Below are 18,518 nucleotides of genomic sequence, written 5' to 3'. Positions count from 1 at the left end.
ATGCATTATTTTCCATCTCTTTTCTTAATAAAATTCTTGTTACAATAACAAAGAGTTCTTGAAAGAATCCTACAAAAGTTTTCCACCTCTTGCAATTACAAAAAACATTAGACGTTACAATAGTTCTGATTCCAAGAATCCTTGCAAATACCCACCCTAATTCATATAAAAAACTAGTATAGGGAAACAAGAAACAAGGCACTCCTTTACAGTCTTGTTACAAAGTCTTGAAGAATATAGGTTGTCCTGAAAGAATTCTCGTCACAATCTTGTTACCACCACTGCTGTCAAGAGAATATCGGAAACAAATCATCAACCTCTAATATTGAAACTACAAGTTCGAGCAAAAAATGTGCGAATTTGATTATTGAACACTAGTAACACAAAAACCAACACAATATCAGACTTTCTCAGCTAGCATTGTTCGTAATATTAACAAACTAGTTGAAAATTTCATAATAATTTGTAACATTTGAAACAATACTTTAATTCATCATGTATAGGTATTATATAAAACCAATTAAGCCAAATGTGCTTTACCTAGATATCATTGAGTCTGAAAATTTAATAGTGAGACTGAATTTGCAATCACGTGCAAGAAATACCAAAAACATAGTATTAGGTGAGTCATACCTTCACAACCTTAAACATGTAACCAAAGAAAAAGGGACTAAAGGAAGAACCTTATCATCTTGGGTATATAAGCAATATAAGATTAGTGCTCAATCATTAGTATGTAGCGTTTGCTTAAGCAAACATGAACAAAATCCACACTTGGAGGCATCACGTGCTTAGAAATTTCTTTTTTCTCAAGGCTCTTAATCTCATCATTCTCTAGTAAATTTAAACTTGCAAGTTTCTCACCCATGGTTCGCTCATTTAAATCCTCGTCAATTTGGTTTCCATCCATTGGCTCTTTATGAGCTATATCTAGCAATAAAACCAATTTATTTGTTAAATGCTGAAATTCAGGTTTTGGCGCATAAAATGCACATATTTTATTTTAATATTAAAAACAACATTTTATTACACCACACAATGATATAAGAAAACCAACCCCAAATGACAAGTTTCAAACTTGCAAAACTTTCCCGCCCAAATAGACCTTGTATACCATTAATTTCAAATCTGTTCCATTACATGTCAATGACAAATATCAAATTACATTCCATCTGTGCACACATAATCATAAGAGAAATATTAAACATGACCATTCTATCTAATTTCAAGCACATTATAATCAATAAATCGATATATAGAAGACAAACGTAGATTGAGAAACAAAATCAAAACAAAATCATGAATAACCAAATATGCTATTGATGAAAAAATATGAAATCAATTGATCAGCTACAAATCAACAAACCGTAGAGGTACGAAATTGTCAATAAACTCATATTTATTTACATGGTCCTAGAGCACTATCAAATTCACAAAGATGCAAAAGTTGTTGCTCTAAGTTTGAAGTAATTTATTATTATCAGCAACAATCAACACCAAATCAAATTATGGACTACTCAATATTTGTTCGAATAGTGGCATACCTATTCATCTTCTTTTGAAGCTTATTGCCAACTAGATGCATCCAGCACCTACAATATGTTAGTATAATGTGTTAATATTTGATAAAACGTCCCAGAATGTACCTCATTTCCTGTTTTAGTGGTTCTCTTTATCTCTGCAACAAGTTTCTTTTCCTATATCAGCAAATAATTTATAATTAGATCAAACACTAAAAACTTGCAATAGAAACATTACTTATAAACTCTTTAACATACTTCCAATTGCAAGGTGGTGATTTTCCTCTCAAATGTTTGTTGGTTTCTTTATATAACTAAATAAATACTCTATAAATACTTGTTTTCATTGTCAATAGTTAAACGACACATGCATAATAGATGTTTTGATATATCTATACAGGTAACTAATCCCCACAAGCAAAGCATTGTCATAGTTCCCAAAAAAACATTTGGGAAAAACAATAATAAGAAAGGGGTCAATTTAGGCTTTAGGTACATGGGCATATCAAGAAAAGATTTTAAGTTTAATTCTTAATTCCTTCAACAACCAACCTACCCCACTTCTTAAAAATAAAAACATAAGTAAAAAGTAAAAAACAGAGGTTGGTTGAAATTGCAAACAACATTTGATGACTACCCCTTCTCTCTTTTAAACTTTCGTTCTCATTCTAATTTTTCTTCTATACTCTCTATTCTTCATCTCCACTTAATGACCTCTTTCAAAACTGTTTTTCCTCTACCCCACTGTTTTTATTTTATTTTTAATGAATCTAAAAAAGAATTGACTAAAATATAAATAAAAAACAAATCACTAAAAATAAAGGAAAATTCACATAAAAAAAGTTTTGAAAACCTCTTATTAGCTAGCATCCAGAAATTCCAGCAATAATTCAAGCAACCAAACACTTTCAAAACCAAGCCAATTCAAACAATTGCCCTTCCATATAGCCCTAGATTTTACAATCTCTCTTTAATTATCACTGTTCCTAGTTCATGAAACTACCTAACATAGCTGTGTACAAGCAAATGAATCAACAATTCTGGATCAACACAACACAGATGAAATCACAGTTGAAATAGTAAGGGTAGATAGAGATTGTTCCAAGAGGTTCAAACACCTCTATTGTTTTCAAAAACCAATTAAATTCAACAGAATATTTAAATTCAACAGAATAATGAAGAGGAGAGAACCAAAACCTCCCCAAAACCTCCACATTGCATAATATTGAAATCATTAAACACAGCTAATAAATATAATAGAGAGAGAAAGTTGGATTCATTCATAGAAATTAGGCTTACCGATTATGAATCAATCGAAATCTTCAAATCTTCATCAACAATCCATCAAAATTTTCAAATCTTCATCAACAATTGATCAAAATCTTCAAATAAACAATAAAATTGAGATTGAGAGTCCAAAGAGAAAGTCGAGCGAGAGAGAGTGCAAGAGTTTGTATCGTTGGAGGTCGGTCTTCAACGAAAAAAGTGAATTGATTTGGGAAATAAGGGATAGATAGGGCAAGTTTTACACGATTTGTTTTTTTTTTTTTTTTTCAAAACACAATTTGGGAGTTGAAATAAAATGACATTTTGGTGTAAAAAGTGAATTTTTGCGACGGTCAAACAATCAGTTGCAAAAAAATAGACGCAAAAAGTCTTATTTCTAGTAGTGACGTGATCAATGCTTCACAATGCCCTAATAGCACCTGTTGAGTTAGTTAAATATTTGTCTTGAAATCAACATTACAAATGGTGCAGGTTGACAAGACCCAATTTGAGAGAATACTTTCATACATTGAGCATGAAAAGAGAGAAGGAGCCACATTGTTAACTGGTGGCAAGCCTTGTGGCCAGAAGGGATACTATATTGAGCCAACAATTTTCACTAATGTCAAGATAATTAAACCTTTTTTCAACTTTATTTTACAATTGCTCATACTTGAATGGCACGAACATAGTGTATTTTATGTGGAGTTTAATATTAATTTTGTGAGGGCATATTTTTGTGAACACACACATGGCCAAGGTGGCGCCGAAGTGCCAGCCAAGGTACCACGTATCCTGGTCATGGCGCCGAGGTGATCTCGGCTAGGCCAAGGTTATCTGTGGAGATATCGGAATCCGAGATGAACGGATAAGTTATAAGAGTCCTAGAATGGAGGAGGATCTCGGCTTGGATAAAGATAAAGCTCTTAATTAGTTTATCTTTATATATTTGAGAGTCTAGGATAAGCATTGAGCCAGAGTCCATTGAAGCTAAGCTTCTATAGGGATCAGGTCAGTGCTGGCTATAAAAGTAAGACACCCTCATGGATCTAAGGTACGCTTTTTGTATCCTGGCTAGTGAGTTAAGCACTGTTTGCTATCTTTAAGAGATAATTAAGTGCTGACTTGATCATCGAAGCGCCCCCGGGTGGACGAACCACCGCCGGAGTCTTATCTTTCTGTGACAGGTTGTTCGAGCGCAATCTATTCTACCGGTGTTCTCCAGCTGAGTACTTGTTTGGCAGTGTGGTCAGAAATCAACACATACAATTTGGCGCCGTCTGTGGGAAAGAAAGGAGAATAGATAGCCAACGATAGACAGAAAAAGAAGATTGGGGACGACATCCTTACTGGAAGTAGTAAACACATTGACCCTAACGTTGAGGAGGACAACTGCAATGAAGAACCTTGGGATAATAATCTCGGAGAGAAAGACGTCGGCCAAGAGGGAGATGTACAAAGAAGGCAGACCAAGGTGAGTATTATAACGAAAATGACCTCCAGATATGGAAAGATAGATGCCTGCAGAGGGATAGTGAGATGAAGGGAATTGCGAACAAATTGGCAAACCTACAACCGGTCGTCAGTTTCATAATGCAGAACGTCATGCAGCCACCGTTTTCGTTACAAGACATGCCGATTCCGGCAGCCAAGACCGATGCCCAGAAAAGGGGGCAGAAAACAGTTCCTATAATCCCTCAACGTGACAGGACAAAGGAACATTCTCACTGGCCTTCATAGGAGGTCGGGCGGGGAGAGTCTATGAAATGAAAGTCTCAGAAGACACATCGTACCAAAGAAGCCTACACCAAAGAATATCGGCATGTTCAAGGAAATGAGCTTTGTTTCGACACGACTAATGGAGAGAGGTCCAAGAGGACTCATAACGACACCAAGAGTAGCGCACCAAAAAGGCTGAAATCTGTTGATAGCCGAGCTCCTGGACGGACCAAGGAGGATTTGAGGGATTACCTCCAGAGAAAGCGACAAGATGCCGAGGTAACCTAGTTAAGCCGAGAACGCCATTTTCGGTAGAATTGGACAAATTTGAGGCCCCAAAAAGGTTCCACATGCCGAGATTCTAGATATACAACAGTAAGTCTGACCCTAACTCAATGGCACTGTACACCGGGAATGAGCGGTTGCTTTGCAAGGTGTTCCCCTCATCTTTTGGGAAAATAGCATCAGACCGGTTTCACAAGTTGTCGAAAGGAACTGTGAAAAGCTGGGAAGGCCTGGCCAAAATGTTCATGGCCAGGTTTGTGACAAACAAACTACAGCCGTTGAGCGTGGACTCCCTGATGGCTCTGAGAATTGGTGAGGATGAAAGCCTCAGGGCTTATGCCAAAAGGTACTATGAGGTGTTTAACCGAATACCAGGGTGCAACCAAGAGGTGGCGGTCGTGTCTTTTAAGAACGGCCTGAACGATGACTGTCTACTTCGAAAATCACTGGCAAAGACATTGCCAAAAAGTATGGAGGAACTCATGGCCAAGATCGAGAAGTATGCGAGAGCCGATGAAGACACGCTAGGGACAAAGGCGTCAAAACAAGAGAAGAGAAACGGCTTTCCGAAGCGAGGCCGAGGTAATACTGGATATAATAAGGAAGAAACAGGACTGAGGGCTACACAGGCAGTCACTACCGTATTCCAAATTCCGGTTTACAAAGTCCTGGAAAGAATCTGGAATAAGCCCTATTATAGAGCTCCAAAGAAGATTCCTAGCAAATTTATGGAAAAAAGTCTGGGAAAGCGTTGTGCCTACTACAATGAGGATGGGCATCTGACTCAGGTGTGCAGAGCGCTAAAGGTACATTTGGAAGATCTAGTAAGACAAGGTCACTTAAGGGACTTGGTGAATGAAGCCAAAACAAGGGAAGAACAGGCAAGGCTGCCCCAAGCACCAGCAGCATCACCTCCACTCGCACCACAGCCACAAGCAGACGGACCTCGAGTGATCAATGTGATCCATTTGAAGGTTAACGAGAATGATATGCAGGGAGAGACACAGAAGGTAAAACACCTACATCATGTATATTAGGCCCAACAAAAGAGGCCTAGGGCAGACGTGTACCAAGGACCCATGGTGTCTTTTACTGAATCCGACCTGGACATGGTACAGCATCCACACAACAATCCTCTGGTGATATCCCTCAAGATTGGAGAATGCCACGTAAGGCACATTCTGATTGACCAAGGCAGCTCTTGTGACATCATGTATGTCAGATGTTACAAGGAGCTCGGTCTTCACCAAGATGACCTCGAGCAGTCCAGTAGTCCAATGGTCGAGTTCAACAGAATGCCAACATGGCCCTTGGAAGCAATAAATTTGGAGGTACAGGTAGGCACCAGGAAGGTGAGTACAGAATTTACAGTGATTGACACCCCCTTCCCTTATAATATTATCTTGGAAAGGCCATGGTTGCACATAATGAGGGTTGTCCCCTCTACACTGCACCAACTGTTGCGGTTCCCAACAAAGCATGGAGTTGAGGAGGTCAAAGGGGATCAGGTGCAGACAAAGAATTGCTCCGTGGCAGTAATGAAATCCACCTACAGCGTGTGAGAAGCAGAATCAACAGAAATTGAAGACAAGGACATAACGGTCCTGGATGATGTCGACAAGAAACCAGCTGACAAAAGCGAGGAAGCCCTAAAAAAAATCCTGGTCCAGCAAGGGGATGAAGAACGCTTCTTCCTTCTCGACTCAGGCTTGGCCGAAGAAGAGGAAAAAGGAGTTAGAGGTGTTTTTACAAGCAAACATTGAGTTGTTTTCCTGGACACCATACGAGCTGTCTGGCATTAACCCTGAGGTCACTTACCATAGACTAAATGTAGACAGGTCGGCTAAACCTATCATTCAACAGGCTAGAAGGCCGACCTTGATGCATGTTGAGGCAGTAGAAGAGAAGGTGGATAAATTGCTGAAGGCGAGAGCCATTCGAGAGGTTAATTACCCAACATGGTTATCAAACACAGTTGTTGTGAAGAAAAAGAATGAGAAGTGGAGGGTCTGCGTGGACTTCACCAGCCTGAATAAGGCTTGTCCCAAAGACAGTTTCCTATTCCCCAAGATTGACCAATTGGTAGATGCCACATCAGGGCATGGAATGATGAGCTTCTTGGACGCTTACAGGGGGTACCATCAGATAGCCATATACCCCTCCCAATGAGGAGAAGACTGCATTTATCACCCCAAAAAGGCTGTATTGCTACAAAGTGATGTCTTTTGGGGTTGAAAAATGCAAGAGCAACTTACCAGAGATTGGTGACTAAGATGTTTGGACATCTAATAGGCAAAACAATGGTGGTATACATTGATGATATGGTCATAAAGACCAAAGAGCCTGAAGATCATCTGGTTGACCTGAAAGTAGTTTTTGATATCTTGAGGACATTTCGGCTCCAACTCAATGCGTCAAAGTACGCATTTGGAGTTGGGTTAGGAAAGTTCTTGGGATACTTGGTTACCAGAAGGGGCATTGAGGCGAGCTTAGATCAAATCAAAGCCATCCTGGACTTGAAGAGCCCGACATCGGCAAAACAAGTACTGATGTAAACTGGAAGGGCCGCAGCCTTGAATAGGTTCATAAGCAGAAGCTCTGACAAATGCAAACCTTTTTTTAGTTTAGAGAAGAAGGCCACAGATTTCTTGTGGACAAAAGAGTGCAAAGTCACCCTGGCTGACTTGAAAAAAATACTTAACCACAGCTCCAGTTCTCTCAAATCCAGTACTTGGAGAGGAACTGTTCTTGTACTTGGCGGTTTCGGAGCATACAGTAAGTGCAGTAATAATCAGAGAAGAGAATGGAGAACAAAGGGCAGTATACTACGTGAGTAAAACCTTAGCAGATGCAGAGACCAGATACTTATCCTTGGAGAAACCGACACTGGTCTTAGTAATGGCTTCCAAGAAGCTAAATCATTACTTTCAAGCCCACAAGATTGTGGTATTAACTAAGCATCCTTCGAAATCCCTGTTGCAGCAAGGAGATCTGACAGGCAGGATAGCCAGATGGGCAGTGGTGTTGGGCCAATACGACCTGGAATTCAAACCCAGAACAGCAGTCAAAGGCCAAGTTCTGGCTGACTTCGTGGCCGAGTTCACACCTGGCACCATTCAACATCGGGCTCCGTTAAGTCGCGGTTGAGGATGTCCAGGTGAACAAGACGAAACCCAGCTGGGGATAGCAGAACAGAAGAAAGAAGAGAAACTCAGGCCCTGCAATATTTACATCAGGGACTCCTTCCGTCTATTTGTTGATGGGAGTTCAAATCGTCAGGGAGCGGGGGCAGGAGTAGTGCTAGTATCGCCAGATGGGCGGATGCTAGAACAATCTATTCATTTGGGATTTAAAGCCTCAAACAACGAAGCAGAATATAAAGCACTGATCGCAGAATTAAAGTTGGCAGCAGCAATGGAAGCCGACGAGGTGGTGGTTTTCTGTGACTCCTAGCTTATCGCCAACCAGGCAACAGGCAAATACGCAGCCCAAGATGAAAAATGATGGCCTATGTAAAGGAGGCTGTCAGACTGGTAGCCTTATTCCAGGATTGCCGACTACAGCAAGTTAGCCGAGATGATAACAGCCATGCTGATACCTTGGCTAACCTGGCTAGTGCAATGAAATCAAGAAAGGCAAGGACAATAATGGTTGACTATTTGTCAAGCCCAAGTGTAAAACCACTGAACACAGTGTATGAAGCAATGTGTGTGGAGATATGACCAAGTTGGATGGATACGATAGTAGTATTCCTTAGAGATGGGAAACTGCCAGATGATCACAAAGAAGCACACAAGATCAGACTGAAGTTGGCAAGGTTCAGTTTGACAACAGAAGGACATCTCTACAGAAGATCTTTTACTGGTCCCCTTTTGAGATGTGTGCGTCATTCACAAGTTGAAGACTTCATGTCTGAAATACACGAAGGAGTATGTGGAAGCCACTCTAGGGGCAGGTCACTTGCTCATAGGGCCATTACTCAAGGGTACTGGTGGCTTTATATGCAGAAAGATACTAAAATTTATATCAGAAAGTGTGAGAAATGTTAGAGGTTTGCACCTTTGATACATCAACCAGCAACAGATTTAAACCCAGTATCCAGCCCTTGGCCATTTCCCCAGTGGGGCATAGATCTTGTTGGACAACTGCCTCAAGCGACTGGACAAAAGAAGTTCCTACTAGTAGCAATAGATTACTTCACCAAGTGGGTAGAAGCTGAACCCCTTGCAAAAATTCGAGACATTGATGTAAAGAACTTCATATGGAAGAACATCATCACCAAGTTCGAGATCACAAGGGCAATAGTAGCAGACAATGGCACACAATTTGACAATAAGCTAATCAAGAGCTTCTGTGCCAAGTACAAAATCAAGAACTACTACTCCACTCCAAGCTTCCTTCAAAGCAATGGTCAGGCAGAAGCATCCAACAAAACTATCTTGGATGGGATCAAGAAGAGGCTGGAAGCAGCAAAGGGAAAGTGGGTGGAAGAGTTGTCCAATGTACTTTGGGCATATCGGACTACGCCGAGAAGATCAACTGGGGAATTTTCATTTGCCATGGCCTATGGCACTGAAGCAGTTATCCCACTGGAAGTCGGCATCCCAGGGATCAGAACCCAGGGAGTAAAGAATGAGACCAATGAGGCATTCCTGGCCCGAGATCTGGACCTGTTGGAAGAAAGAAAGAAGAGAGCAGCAATTCGGCTGGGAGCATACTAGCAACAACTTGCTAGCGCTTACAACAAAAAGGTTAACCCAAGAGAATTCAAAGTTGGGGACCTCATGCTGAGGAAAGTGGTCGGTAACAAGAAGGATCCCAAAAAGGGCAAGCTTGGCCCAAATTGGGAAGGATCTTATAGAATTATCTCGGTTGCCGGCAATGGTGCATATCGACTTGAGGACAGCGACGGCAAAGAGTTGCCAAGACCCTGGAATACTTGCAACTTGAAGTTTTTCTATCATTAGATTTTTTGTTTTTTAAAATTTTTTGTTATTAGTTGAAGTAATAATAAAATTTTAGCTCAATTTTTAATTTCAAACTTGTGTAATATGACTGACCAGTCCTTTGGCGATGTTTCTAAATGAAACATGACAAATAACTTAGAATATGGCAGAGTTGAATTATTCTTACATATAATAGAGTTGAACTAAGTTGGCGATGTTTCTAAAGTGAAACATGACGAATAACTTAGACTTATTATATGGCAGAGTTGGCAGAGTTGAATTATACTTGCATATAATAGAGTTGAACTAAGTTGGCGATGTTTCTAAAGTGAAACATGACGAATAACTTCGACTTATTATATGGCACAGTTGAATTATACTTGCATATAATAGAGTTGAATTAAGTTAGCGATGTTTCTGATTGAAACATGATGAATAACTTAGACTTATTATATGGCAAAGTCGAATTATACTTGCATATAATAGAGTTGAACTAAGTTGGCGATGTTTCTGATTAAAACATGACGAATAACTTAGACTCATTATATGGCAGAGGTGAAATTATACTTGCATATAATGGAGTTGAACTAAGTTGGAATAACCTAGATTTGCCATGTCGGCAGAATCAAAACTCATATTGGAACTAAGTGCCTTTCAGTAAGATTAACAGATAAACCAAGGTTGAGGACCTCAGCTAGTCATTGTTTGAATCTAACTTCGGCAACAAAATCATAGGCACATCCTTAATGTGAACATAAGTAATACTTAAATTCACATTAGGGGCCAGAGAACTGGAGCATGATGAAATAAAGTTTAAATTGCTTAACACTCGATGAAATTTTCAAAAAAAAAATTTACAATGTGAAGATTAGCCGAGGTAATATTGCAAGAAGTACATACGTACTTGCCGAGATGACCAGGTTGCCAACTTGGAAAGGATAGAAGACAATAAATGAGATTGAAGTGGCAAGGTCAAAGAGACAATACTTATGAAAATATTTTACAATATTTTTAAGTGTTAGGCCAAGGCCAAAGTAAACAATCAGAAGATATATCGGAGGTACTTTACCCCGAGGAGATTGCACAGTTAAGGTGTACTTTGAAAACATGCAAAGATATTTTAAGTATGGAAATGGAAAACATACATAGGAGAAAGAAGGCATTCAAATGCTTAGACAAAGGAAGAGACATGCATTCAAAAGACAAAACTTATTCGGAGTACAAAAAAAGGGTCACATCAGCCAAATTAAAAGCTAATATTGTTCAAAGGAAAAAGTACAAAGTACAGAGATAAAAGCTTCTAGTTAGATTACTAGGCATCAGTGGCAGACTGTGTTTCGGCCTCAGAAGACAATTGAGAAATCTTCTCGGCAACCTTCTCAGCCTCGAGCTCAGCGTCAGTTTCTTGTAGAGTTTGATCGAGGCTCTTCTTGGCGATAGGCACCTCGGACGTAGTTTTCTTGGGGGAGGCACTTTTTGAGACCTCATCCTCTTCATCCTAAGTCAAGTCTAGGACTTGCTCATTCAGAGTTGGCGACTTGGCCCCAGCAGAACCCTCAGCATCAGCTACCACCTCGGCCTCTTCGTCTTCGTCTTCATCTCCTCTTTCTTCCTCCCCAGCCTTTGCCTCAGATTGGCTTGAAGCATGAGGGAATGGCACCGAAAGTTGGCCTTCATCTCGGAGGGAAGAGTCCTCGGGGACAGCCAGCCCTTTTAGAGCAGCCATCCAACCAAGGGCGTAACCCTTGTTGCATGCCTATCTAACTTGTTTTCTGTAGTCCTCACAGATATCGGCTGCCCCCTCGGAATAAGCTTTCTCGTCCGCCGCCTTGATCTCAGCCTCCTTCGTAGCCAGAGCTGTTTGAAGTTCGGTTTGGGCCTGGGTTTCTTTCTCCTTGGCGTCCTTTGCCTCAGCCTGAGCAACCTGGGCAACATTTTCTGCGGCCTTGGCATGATCCTTGACATTCTTTAGGGCTAGCTCAGTAACCTTGGCCTGGTCTAGGAGACCTCGGATACGAGCCTCGGCTTTGTTGAGGAAAGTAAGGAGTTTGTCTGCCTCCTTGGTCTTTTTGGTCAGCTCTTTCTTGAAATCACTGGCCTTGACTGCTTGGGAGTGACCCTGTTGGATAGCCTGCAAGATTGCAAAAGAAGTTAGTTATGTATGGAAACCAAAGTTAAAAGTTAAGTAAAAAGCTACAAATGTTGGGACTTTCCAAGACACAATGTTGCATCATCATAGCGTAATTCTCATACTCCGTGAGCTTGGCCATCCGGTTGAGGTCGATTAGGAGTAGAACAACGGTGGATATTTCAGCACCGACCTCTAGGCTATCAAGGGCACTATCCCCAGCAAGAAATGGTCGGTCTCCGACCATAATGGATGGATTCCAAGGAGCATTGGCTTGGAAAGTAGAAGGATCAGAGAAGCCACTGGACCTCGGCCTTTTGGATTGAGGTAGGTCAAATGCCTTGGCCTCGGCTGGCCTTTTGTAGGTCGAAGGATTACTTTTCTCAGCCTCGGCCAATTTCAAAATTGGCAACGTGTCCTCAGAATCGATCTGAGTCACCGTTGCCTTTGCTTGGACTTTCTTCCTCCTCTTTGGCTTGGCCTTTGGCTGGGATTGTGATAGGGAAGACTAAACTGACATAACGCCAGGGATGTCGGCCAGGAGATCTTCAACGACAGCCTCACTGCGTCCCATCTCGTTAGCGGTGGCGGCAACAGTGACGTTGGTACCAAAGCGAATTACTGGCAATACAGTAGGCAGGTTTGTTGGATCGTAAGCCAACGCCTCAATACTTTGGCATTTTCGGCTATGAGTTCTGCCTGCGGGGGCGAGGAGTGGAACTCGACATTGGCGTTGACGCTGGGCTGGAGGAATTAGTTGGGGAGCGAATGTTGATGGCTGCTCTGCTGGATCAGAGGTTGAGGCTTGGTCAGGCCGTGGTGATGAAGTGGTAGGAGTTGTTACTGAAGGTGGATACTTGCTTTTCTTGGGGATGTCGGGCAGGGCGGATTTGTAGATTGGGATGTAGTTGAGTAGCAGAGGGGCCTTGCGCAGATTGACTGGCAAGCCCAACAACTTCTTAAAATCCTTACCGGGGTAAAAGGTTTTGCGGAAGTCCTTTGGTGGTTGAAGAAGAGCTGCAAGTACACAAACAAACAAACAAACAAAAAACAAAAAAAAAAAAACAGCCATTAGGACATATGAAAGGAACAAAGTAGTAAAGACTTGAAAACAGGTAAAGTGACACTTGGTTCTTACCATTACCCTCTTTAAAGACTGATCGGCTTAAGGGGTAGAGGTGGAGGTCATCATCAGATAGGAACTCCCAGTTGCTTGAGACGATGAAATAATCATCTCCAGCACCTTTGTTAGAGTCTGGGAGGTCGGCCATGGGTTTGTACTCAGTGGATCTCGGCTTAAGATAATGGATGTAGCCTTTCTCGGATTTTAGGCCACACAAGGTGTAACAGTACTGGATGTCAGCTAGTGTTATCCTAGCGTTCTCTCGGCTAGCTAGGGCAATTATACCATTAATGACTCTGTAAGAGTTAATGGCCAGCTGGATTGGTTTAAGTTTGTAATAATGAAGGACTTGGCAGAAAAGAATGTTGAGAGGGAACCTTAGTCCACACTATATGAAGGTCACTCTGGGGAAAGGCATAGAGTCCCCATCAGGCATGATGGAGTCCTCCTCCCCTACCAGCCTAAGGTGAACATCGGTTGGGATAGAGAACTCTGTCCTAAAGTACTCTAGTTTGGCCGGGGTATCTACCCTCCACCAGAACATACCCATAACGTTGGCTAAAGGGGGAGGGTGCAGGATTTCAGAAGAAGATGGTTTGTGTGGGTTTAAAAGACCTCGGCTAAACCCTAAACAGGTATTGGGGCAAGGGTTTTTGAAGATCTGAGGGGAATTTGTTTCAATTTTTCCTAAGAATAGGAGTTCTAAGATCAAAACTCAAACCTAAATCTACGCAGTCAAAGGTAAGAATATGGAAATAAAGCAAGAAAAACAGAAAAGAACAATGATTCAGGCTTAAGAAAACCAATAGAAATTCAAGAGCATTGTACAAAGTGTGTGCAGATGTGCAAAGTCAAGTACAATGGTAGAATAACAAATGTGTGAGTAGTATGTGTATGCACACACCCAGAAAGAGATTGGATAAAAGCAAAGTCGCAAACAAACATGCTCAACACACGAATGATGAAATTCAAAACATAGGCAAAGATTCAAGAACACGAACAGATTCACAATGGCAACAAACAGTGCAATAGAGTTTGAATTAAATCAAAGACTGAAAATGGGGGAAACAGTGACTTACCAAAGAGAATGATGCCGGTATGAGGTATGCCGGAGTCAGACAGTGACAGTGAATGGAGCGGAACGATGAATACTTCACCGAAGGGGATAAATGGGGCAAGTTGCAGAGCTTGAGAACTTGGACAATGGCGGTTTGGAAGCGAGAAACTTTAGAGAGAGAAAGCTTGAGTGAAATCAAAGATGTGAAGTGAAAAGACGGAAAGAGGGAAAGCATTTTTGTTAAAACACAAGGCGGCAAACCACAATGAATGTACCTTGGACGATGTGTCTGTCAGGCGGCGCGCGCAGAAGCGACGCAACCTGATGGCACGTGTCAGGTACGGATCAATGACAAAAAAACGCGTGGTGAAAACGGTTGAGAAACCATGCATGACAGCTCATGTGCAGATAGAACTCTTGGAGTTCTTGATTTAATGGAACAAGAACCTCGGCTAGAGGGATGATCTCGGTTAAAAAGCTTGAAAAACTTGGTTCTTGGTTCTTAGGCATTGGTAAAGCAGACTGTGGTCTTGGTCATATGGAGCCGACGGTTGATGACGGTAATGAAAGATAGGGCAAAGTTTTAGCCGACGTGCTATGTGGACAAATGATGTAGGTTCTATCACCTCAGGATGCCGAGGTAATAGAACCTAGGGGGCAATTGTGGGGGCATATTTTTGTGAATGTCAACACATGGCCAAGGTGGCGCCGAAGTGCCAGCCGAGGTGCTACGTGTCCTGGTCATGGCGCCGAGGTGATCTCGGCTAGGCCAAAGTTATCTGGGGAGATACCGGAATCCGAGATGAACGGATAAGTTATAAGAGTCTTAGAATGGAGGAAGACCTCAGCTTAGATAAAGATAAAGCTCTTAGGGAGTTTATCTTTATATGTTTGAGAGTCCAAGATAAGCATTGAGCCAAAGTCTATTGAAGCTAGGCTTTTACAAGGATCAAGTCAATGTTGGCTATAAAAGTAAGACACCCTCGTAGGTCTAAGGTACGCTTTTTGTATCCTGGCTAGTGAGTTAAGCATTGTTTGCTATCTTTAAGAGATAATTAAGTGCTGACTTGATCGTCGAAGTACCCCTGGGTGGATGAACCACCGCCGGAGTCTTATCTTTCTGTGATAGGTTGTTCGGGCACAATCTATTATGCCGGTGCTCTCCAGCTGAGTACCTGTTTGGCAGTGTGGTCAGAAATCAACACAAACAAATTTCATTGATCTTATATATATATGGGCTTGCACAGGACAACATGGTAATTGCAAAAGAGGAAATAGTGGGGCCTGTAATGTCACTCATGAAGTTCAAGTGAGTTCAAATTTTCCAGAACCCCTTGCTGGAGATAAAAAGGCATAACTGATGTTGTTTTATAAGAAAGCATTTTTTAAAAAGCATTTCAAGAAAAAGGGCAAAGTCCTAAACAAAAATGATGACTAGTGGAGTATTGAACTTAAAAATAAATTTAAAAAAAAAATAAACAAATAAACAACAACAACTAGAATTTGACAGTTGTAACAAAATAAACTCTGATTTTTTATTTTGTCAATTTAAATTCTAATCTTTTAATTTGTTTTCAATCTAAATCATCTGTCTATTTTCGTTAGGTAAAACAGACAGAAAAATAATATTTTAGTCATTAAACTCAACAATTAGATTATATTAGACATTTCATGTACATTAGATATTTTATATATACTTAAATTGAGTTTGATGGCTAAAAATACATTTTGTGTACTTTATGAAAATTGACAAATAATTTAGATTTTGTTTAAGATTTAAATTGACAAATTAAAAAATCAACATTAATTTTGTTATAATGGCCAAACTCTTAAAAAAAAAAATTATAACATTGATGTGATATACATTTTGGTAGGACTGTGGAAGAGACAATAGAGAGAGCAAATGCAACAAAATATGGGCACGCAGCAGGATTGTGACAAATGACTTAAACTTGGCAAATACAGTTTCAAGATCAATAAGGGCAGGTGTCATTTGGATCAATTGTTATATTGCATTTGACTCGGATTGCCGTTATGGAGGCTTCAAGATGAGTGGGTTTGGAAGAGATTTGGGAATGGATGCTCTTGACAAATATCTGCTGTCACTCCCATCTACAATTCTCCTTGGCTCTAAGTCCACCCCCCACTCTCTCTCTCTCTCACTCTCTCTCTCACAGAGTATTTGATCAAAGTAATGTTATTTTATCAACAAGCATAGATTGGAATTCATACTTGCGTGTTTTAATGATTAAAAAAATTAAATAAAAAATTTGTATATGCTTAACATTTTTCTTTGATGAAAGATAGATTATGGTTCACATATGATATAGCTTGGAAATAGTAATCTTTACTTTCTAGGATTCTTGTGCATTTTGATATATGTAGCATGGGTGGAAAAATGAAGAGAGACCCGTGTTAATGTTAATAGACTCTTGTAAGAATCATTTAGTTGTTTTTAGTGTGTGAAATAAGATTGTGTGTATCAATTTTTATTTTTTTTTAGACAAATGCTAATGAGTGTCTCAAGATATTCGTTATCGGTAGGACTTAATTCTGGTCCTCATTTGGATTGGAGAGTGCTATTCAGATTCGTGAAATTCACCACGAGTTTTATTTCGATGATTTGAACCTTAGTCTTATTTCGATGGTTTGAGCATTTTATTTTATAAGGCTCTCCGAATATATATATGTTATCTAAGAAAAGAAATAAAATCGATCCGATAACTTATTTATTTTTATCACATTTCTCTCAAAAAAATAGAAAAAAAATATTGTTAATTTTTTTTATTCTATTTAATATTTTTAATAATTTTTAAATTTTTTAACTAATTTGATCTCTTTCCAAAAAAAAGCTTGAGTTTGTGACCTTTGGTATTTATGAAACTCAGACTTTTTGTTGTATACTGACCTTTTCATATGTAAATTGAGATTATCTAAGGGTTTGTTAATTTTTTACCTTTAAATTATCGATAAATTGTCTATTTAGTTCTTAAATTATCGGTTGAATCTACTTAGTCCCTAAATTAAAGCTTATTTAATTTCTAAACCATTGATTAAATCTATTAAGTCTTTAAAATATTTAGTTCAAACCTATTTAATCTCTAAAATGATTACAAATATATATTGTACGGGGAAAAGATATTCGTCGCTGTCCGTACTCCTTTCGTCCAAGCTCCGAATCTATCTGATCAACCTGAGAACACAACGGCAGTGAGCTACCCGACGGTGTGTTGCCGGAAAAACCCTCCGACGGTCAAGTTAGCACACACTCAAAGAGAGAGAAAGAGAGAGAGAGAGAGAGAGAGAGAAACTCAATGAATGTAAGTCTATCTCAACCAATGATGTTCCATCCCAATATGAGGGGCGCAGTCAAGCTCATATACTTTCTGCGCTTATATCTGCTCCCATTAGTCTCTTGACACGTGGAGCTGCTCTCCCATCTGTCAGCACAAATCCCGCAATCACCACCTAACCAAACTGCCAGACAATATTAATAGGATCTCGGCAGATCGGCGGAATCACCTCAGCCTTGCACGTCCATGCTGCGTAATGTGCCCGAGTGCTCCACTCGCCGAACTCCATAACAGCCGAGCTCGGTAGCATTCCGGCATAATCGAGTTTAAGATAAGCTGAGCCGGTGAACAGAAAACTTTACCACCGAGCTAACCATGCTCCCCCAAAACCTGTGTAGCAGATGCTCATCTCAACCCAGCAAGTCCAAATCCGGGGGAGTTCGGTCAATCACATGGCCGCAGACCTCAGGCCTGGGCCTCGACCAAGCAAATCCCACTCCAAATCAGGCCCAAGTGATCCAGGCCCAAGTGATCTCGGCCCAAACATGCTCGGCCCTGACCTGTTCAACCTCTTCCATGGTCCAAAGCCAAATTATAAATCTCCCTCTCAATTGCCCCTTAATTCCGTCCGCGCAAGCGTGACTGGGATTACATCATCCGTCCGAGGTAGACTCTTCTGAGGTCCTCAGTTTGCAAGACAGTAACCGCGCTAATCTCCATGCCCGGTTTCTAGGCTTGCTCAGTTGACGCCTCAACTCGCCATCTTGTCTCCTAAGTACTGACGTCGCCGCCATTATGAACACATGTCGTGCATTTATTGACCTCGAGCAGCCAACCCAGTCGCCCTTTCAAATTCGAATTTTGGCGGCCTTTTTCTCTTACATATACGCCTCTCCCCCCTTTCATTTCCTCCTTACTGACTCTCTTCCGTTCCAGACGACCTGAAGCTGCAATGCCCTCCTCAAGCTCCATTCTTGCCCTCCTCTGCGTTCGTGTTCGAGGAACCAGCACTTGCCTCTATACTGGTAAGCTCTTCGAATCTCTTTATAGCTTTTCCCTTTGGTATTTCACGTTTTCAGGCACCAAAACCATAGATTTTAGGGTATAACTCCCCAAAACCCACCTCTACCCCTGTTCCCTTTACTGTTCTTCAGCCTAAATGATGAACACATGAAGATTTG

At 40.8% G+C, this 18,518-nt stretch overlaps 2 protein-coding genes across 2 annotated transcripts in view; both read left to right on the top strand.

Moving 5' to 3' along the window:
* Positions 1-4,526, top strand: part of LOC114282311 (aldehyde dehydrogenase family 2 member C4) — a 30,485-nt gene extending 25,959 nt beyond the window's left edge. Inside the window, exons 8-9 of the mRNA XM_082872291.1 lie at positions 3,279-3,410; positions 4,290-4,526. Coding sequence (XP_082728417.1) covers positions 3,279-3,410; positions 4,290-4,526 — 369 coding nt within the window. The remainder of the gene's footprint in view (positions 1-3,278; positions 3,411-4,289) is intronic.
* Positions 4,527-4,900: 374 nt separating this feature from the next.
* Positions 4,901-6,352, top strand: LOC145791844 (uncharacterized). The gene is made up of 4 exons (XM_082872290.1): positions 4,901-5,043; positions 5,491-5,800; positions 5,909-5,964; positions 6,013-6,352. Exons 1-4 carry the CDS (start codon positions 4,901-4,903, stop codon positions 6,350-6,352), a joined length of 849 nt encoding a protein of 282 aa, XP_082728416.1.
* The last annotated feature ends 12,166 nt before the right edge of the window (positions 6,353-18,518 follow it).

This window comes from Camellia sinensis, chromosome 5 (genome assembly GCF_055761805.1).
Source record: "Camellia sinensis isolate YWXY chromosome 5, ASM5576180v1, whole genome shotgun sequence".
Lineage (NCBI taxonomy): Eukaryota > Viridiplantae > Streptophyta > Magnoliopsida > Ericales > Theaceae > Camellia > Camellia sinensis.
Note: the sequence above shows the minus strand (reverse complement) of the source record. Positions and strands in the feature narration are given on the sequence as shown.